Source organism: Zingiber officinale, chromosome 2A, assembly GCF_018446385.1.
Source record: "Zingiber officinale cultivar Zhangliang chromosome 2A, Zo_v1.1, whole genome shotgun sequence".
Taxonomy (NCBI): domain Eukaryota; kingdom Viridiplantae; phylum Streptophyta; class Magnoliopsida; order Zingiberales; family Zingiberaceae; genus Zingiber; species Zingiber officinale.
The window spans coordinates 134440275-134446105 of NC_055988.1; the positions used below are offsets into that span (position 1 = coordinate 134440275).

The window sequence follows — 5831 nt, forward strand, 5'->3', positions numbered from 1 at the left end:
TTTTATTTGGTTCACAACTTAAGACTGCTACTCTAAAGTCCGTGATCATAGATAGCTTTTGATAGGCAATCCCATATGAGAAAGAGAGTCCTCTTTACAAAGGTAACAAGTTTATTGCTCCTACAGTATAAAAGCATGAAGATGATTAAAGAAGTGCAAATATACCAACGACTAAGAATCCGGTGATGAGCATTACTGTCAGGGCAATGTTTCATCATAGCATCGGCATTTTAGAGCGAGACCAGAGTCGAGGCACTTGAAAAGTGACAGAAGCCTCGGCTCGTGACCTTCTTTTATACATGGCTCCCTGCCAGTATGAGTCACATGACCTCCCATGTCTTAGACATATCTAGATATGGTCTTTTATCTACCTCCATATATAAAATGTCGCGGTAGGACATCCAGGTTGTCTCTCAGGCATCCGCGGTTCGAACCCCAGATACGACGTATTTACAGAAATTTTCCTCCAAATGGGGAGCGTAATCAAAGGATGCTGGGCTTCTGGGTTGGCCGCCGCGTGCGCTTCCCGATTTATCTTGGTGGCCGGTGGAAAACTTCCGTAAAACCGGACCGGTCACCCCAGAAATAATCAATGAGACTAACTAAGATTATCATTTTTTTTCTAAATATATCCTTTGAAAAAAATTCCAACTTATACACAATCTCTCAGTATTTATGCATTCTTTGCACATCCACTCTTTTATAATTAAGAATCAAAACCGACAATTTTGATACCCACTAAGGCTAGATTTCCACCGCATCAATTATCTCAATTTTTAATAAACAAGGAAAAGATGTTGATATTTTGCCCACGATTCATTGTGATAGTAATGGAAAATGGTTTAGCCATTTAGGTACAAACTAGGCCAATCTATTATATTAATATATTGCTCAACTAGATGCTTCTAAACTCGGAGTGGGCGGGCTGTGGGAGACAGGAAAAAACAAAGGGTAAAAGGAAATTGATGTGGGTGACTTCTACCATGGTGGAAGATTAGAACCAAAGCTTGAATTTTTCGATGAGGAAGCCAACCTCTGGTGCTCATGCGTTGTTGATATTTTCAAGCCAAGTAGCAAGCTCATTTGTTGAGGGTCTCATCTTGGGGGAGTTGTTCAGGCAAAGGTGAGCAATCTCCAGCATTTTCAGCATCTGGTACTCGTACAGTTTATCATATACGTGAGGATCGAAAACTTCAGCCTCCCTCTTCGCCGCCTTCATTAGAAGAACCCATGAGACTAACTCCCTGGCCGCTCTTGGCTTGCACATGTCCAACGGCCTTCTTCCAGTAAGCAACTCCAGTAGAACAACACCCAAGCTATATATATCACCTCTGAAAGTAGCAACGGAGGATTGGCCGTATTCAGGAGGAATGTAGCCCAACGTACCAACTAAGTCTGTTGTTACATGCGTGTCATAAGGCAAAATAAGTCTCGCCAGCCCAAAGTCGGCAAGATGAGCTTCAAACTCGTTGTCAAGCAAGATGTTGCTCGACTTAATGTCTCGGTGTAATATGTGGGGATCACATGATTGGTGAAGGTAGGCCAAACCCCTTGCGGCACCTTGAGCAATCCTTAGTCGTTTGTTCCAATCTAGTATTGAGCCAGCTCCTTCTACCTTCTCGTGAAGCCAGTAGTCCAAACTCCCATTCTCCATGAATGAGTAGATTAGAAGTCTGTCATTCCCAATTTTGCAGTATCCTTGAAGTAGAACCAGGTTCGCATGCTGAGCTCTCGAAAGAGCTTCTACCTCTGCCTGGAATTCCCTCTCCATCTGGCCGTAGTCTCCGGAAAGCCGCTTGATTGCCACATTACTACCATCTGGGAGTGTTGCTTTGTAGACTAGTCCGAAGCCTCCACAACCAATGATGTTAGCTTGGTCAAAACTGTTGGTTGATCTCATGATATCACCGATGCTCAGCTCCTTGTTCTCCTTGTTCTGAAACAAAAGCACCAATCTTGACCCCTCCTCCATCTTCGAGTTCCCATTGGTATCCATCACTGGCTCAACCGAATCCTCCCTCCGGCACTGAGTTCTTGATACAAACAGGTAGATAATAACCAGGAGTAGAATGGTTCCGAGCGTTGTGCCAGTGACCATGCCAACGATTAAGTTTTTGTCACTCCTTCCATCACCGTCTGCTTGTTTGGGAAGTTGAGGTACATCAGAATTGCAGGAGTTCAAGTGATAGCCACAAAGACTGGGATTGCCCTCAAAGTCGGAGCCTGAGAATGTCGAGAACTGTCCTCCTGTAGGGATGAATCCAGTTAAATTATTGAAGGCCACACTGAAACTAGAGAGAAAATTTAAGCTGGTAAGTGATAGAGGAATGCTTCCATTCAGTTGATTGTGCGACAAATCTAAGCTCTCTATGCTTGACATGCCTGATAACTGCTCAGGAATAGCCCCTGATAACTTGTTTCTGCTCAAGTCCAATGTATGGAGATTCTTCAGGTTCCCTAGTCCCGGCAAGATTGATCCAACGAGCAAGTTATTTCCTAGGATTAAGGATGGGGGAAAGCTGCTGAGCTGGTTGTACTGCAATCCCTTTCCACTGTTGTTTCTCTTGATGAAGAAGGGAAAATAATCTGTCGAAGCTCCAAGCAGTGACCTATTTGGAGATATTAGGCCTTGGACATGCGCCAAACTTTCTGGGAAGTTACCGCTGAGTGAATTGTTGGACAAGTCTAAATAGAACAAGTAATCGAACTTCCCTATCCACGAGGGAATGGTTCCTCGTAAATGATTCCACGAGAAATCCAAAACCAGAAGCTTGGTGCAGTTTGCTAACCAGGGTGGTACTGAACCGGAAAGGCCGCAGTTCGCGATGACAAGAACCTGCAAATTATGGAAACCATGAATTCGATTCACCGGCATCCTCTCTTTGTAATCGTGGAAATTCATGGTAAGGACTAAACCAGCAAGTGAAGGGAGACCCTGAAGGATTTCCATGGCTGAGGATATGTTGGATAAACTGTTGTTGGAAAGGGAGAGGTAGGATAGCCGAGTAAAATTCTTGAAACTGTTTGGGAGTTGACCGCTGAGGTTGTTTCGCGCGAGATTTAAGGTTCTCAACTCCACACACTGGTGCAGAGTAGAAGGAATGTGGCCACTGAAAAAGTTTGACCCAAGATCAAGATAGAGCAACTTCTTCATCCTTGCGCAGTCTAAACTGATGTCGCCACTGAGTGAATTATTTCTAAGATTGAGTACCCTGAGCGACGATGCGCTCGACAATGAAGAGGGCAAAGGGCCATCAAAGCTATTGGAATGAATAGAAATATACGCTAGCATCCTTAGGCTTCCAAATACATCTGGAATTCTACCCGAGAACGAATTCACTGAGAGATCCAATTGCTCAAGGTTAGATAGGTTACCTAGACTCGAGCTCAAACCGCCGGACAGCTGGTTCTCTTGAAGATTCAATATCCTCAAAGATGAGAGCATGAACAACTGCGGTGGCAAGTTCCCGCTGATCTCATTCAAATCAAGCGAGAGCTCCTGAAGAGAAGTACAGTTGGAGATAGCTGCAGGGATTTCACCAGACAATAAGTTCATGGAGAAGATAAAAAATCTAACTCCGGGAGTAGAAGCGCATATGGCCGTAGGAACGGTGCCGGAGAAGGCATTGAAGCTGACGTCGAGCAGGATCAAGTGAGCGGACCCGACGAAAAGAGGGAGAGTGCCATTGAAGAAATTGTAGGAGACATTGAAGTGGCGAATGGAAGGAAGGTATAAATCAGCAGGAATGGAGCCTGAGAAATCATTGAACTCGAGATTGAGCACTTCCAATTGGCGATGACGAAACAAAGTGGATGGAACGGGGCCGTGAAGGGAGTTGTAAGAAAGGTTAAGCCATTTAAGGTAGGATAAATCCGCCAAGAAATGAGAGAGGGAGCCCTTCAGGCTCTGGTTTTGAAAGTCCAGTCCGATGACTCGGGGTCCAGAATCAGGCGAGCCGCCGCCGCAATAGACACCGGGCCAAGAGCAGCAATCGGTGGAAGAGGCATTAAAGCTCCAACCCCTGCCTTCCGAGTCCAACTCGCCTGAGAACTCCAGCAGAGCTTCGAGCTCATCCGGGTGGCAGGCCTGTTCTTGTGACCTTGTGCACAGGCATAGGCATAGACATAGCAAGAGGAGGCCGAAGAAGAATAAAAAGCTACTAATTCTTTTCGCCAAAAAGACATCCAAGGCGCCACCTTTCTTCGCCACCATATCGCCGCGGATTGCTGCGTATTCTGCGAGTCGTCACCTTGCGAAGATTATCCCCCAAATTAAAGAAACTCCCTACTGACGGTAACAATCATGCACACGAATTGAAATGAAGATGCAGAGAGGAAGAAGAGAAGAGGAGAGAAGAGAAAAGGTTAAAAGCAGCCGAGCAGTCGCTGGAAAATGGGCTGACAATTTATGGAGTAGTTTGGAAGAGAAAAGTCGGTCTGAACAGGGACTAGACAGACGGTGAGCATATACAGTGACGGCGACGGTGACTGACAACCGTCAGAACGGGAGTCACGTACGTCGCCGCGCCGCTTTCATGCATGCGGCGCCGGGATTTGCAGGGCAAGTCGAAATGCCAACACTCATCTAAAAGTTCAACTACCCTCTCACTCGTAATTAGTCAAAGGAACTTATCTATAAGAACTTCGGGGGTTGAATGACGAAGATATTTCCGTTTTTGGTGGTGGATGGGAAGAACCGAAGAAGAGGACGAGGCTGGAAACATTAAAGACCGAGAGAAGAATAGATGTTGTGGTTGAGATGACATGACTTGGTTTTTTTTGACTTTATAAGGACAAAGAGTCATGGATTGCATCAGCCTACTTGTCTGCTCCTCTTCTCTTCTATGAGAGTCTCCCTCTGCATGGCGGTGCTCAGTTCATATGTTTTGCGGACATTTTTCTTTTTTATATTTGCCATTTTTGTAAATTATAAGTTGAGTAAAAATAAGTGGATCGTTGTTTTTAATTTATTATCTTATCTCGTTCGGAAACTGAGTCAGATGAAGACGAGTCTTTGTGTATTGGAAGTTGACGAAAAATCATCGAGGCATCGAATATACCTGGCACCCCCCTCGGAAAGGTTCGCACAGGCGGCTGACGAAGGAAGATGACCAGGACGGTGACACTGCGGCTCTGCGCACACTCAGACGAGCCCACGAGTCGTTAGAGACCAGAAACCAGGGCAAAAATTCCCGGGTTAGGCCCTCCGACACTCAAGTCAGGTCATTTTTCCCTAGAAAGCACAGAGAAAGGACGAAAAGTAAAGACTAGTGTGAAATGACGAATGAACGTACCTACATAAGGGACAAAACATCCCTTTTTATACTGTAACGGATGTTTCTGGGACCTGGCGGGTGTTAGGGAATGTTGGTTGTCAGGCTTTGTCTGGCAATGAATGACACGTAGCTTCTCCTGATAGGCTGACGATAGAACCAAAGGGGGAATGAGTACCGACTGTTAGCATATTCCCTGACACACTGATTATTCTCTGACGTTTTCTGACGAGCAGTTACGATTCCCTGGCTTGCTTGTCCTGTAGTACGTGGACGCTAGGTCTGCATCCCGACCTGCTTCGATCTGTTGCTATCCATGGCTTGTACGTTCCGACCTGCACGACCGATCTGTATCCCGACCTGCATCTGTTTACTGTTATTCATGGATTGTACGTTATGACCTGCACGACCAGTCTATTCCCCAACCTGCTTATGTCCGCTGTTATCCATGGCATGTACGTTCCGACCTACACGACCGATCTGTATCCTGACCTGCTTCTGTTCGTTGTTATCCCTAGCCTGTACGTTCCGACCTGCACGACCAGTCCGTATCCTGAC

At 45.8% G+C, this 5831-nt stretch overlaps 1 protein-coding gene across 1 annotated transcript; it reads right to left on the reverse strand.

Annotated features, from left to right (window-relative positions):
- Positions 1-801: 801 nt before the first annotated feature.
- Positions 802-4213, reverse strand: LOC122044008 (phytosulfokine receptor 1-like). Its single transcript, XM_042604558.1, has one exon. The coding sequence runs from the start codon at positions 4211-4213 to the stop codon at positions 1043-1045; it is 3171 nt and encodes a 1056-aa protein (XP_042460492.1). The 3' UTR covers positions 802-1042.
- Between the last annotated feature and the right edge of the window lie 1618 nt (positions 4214-5831).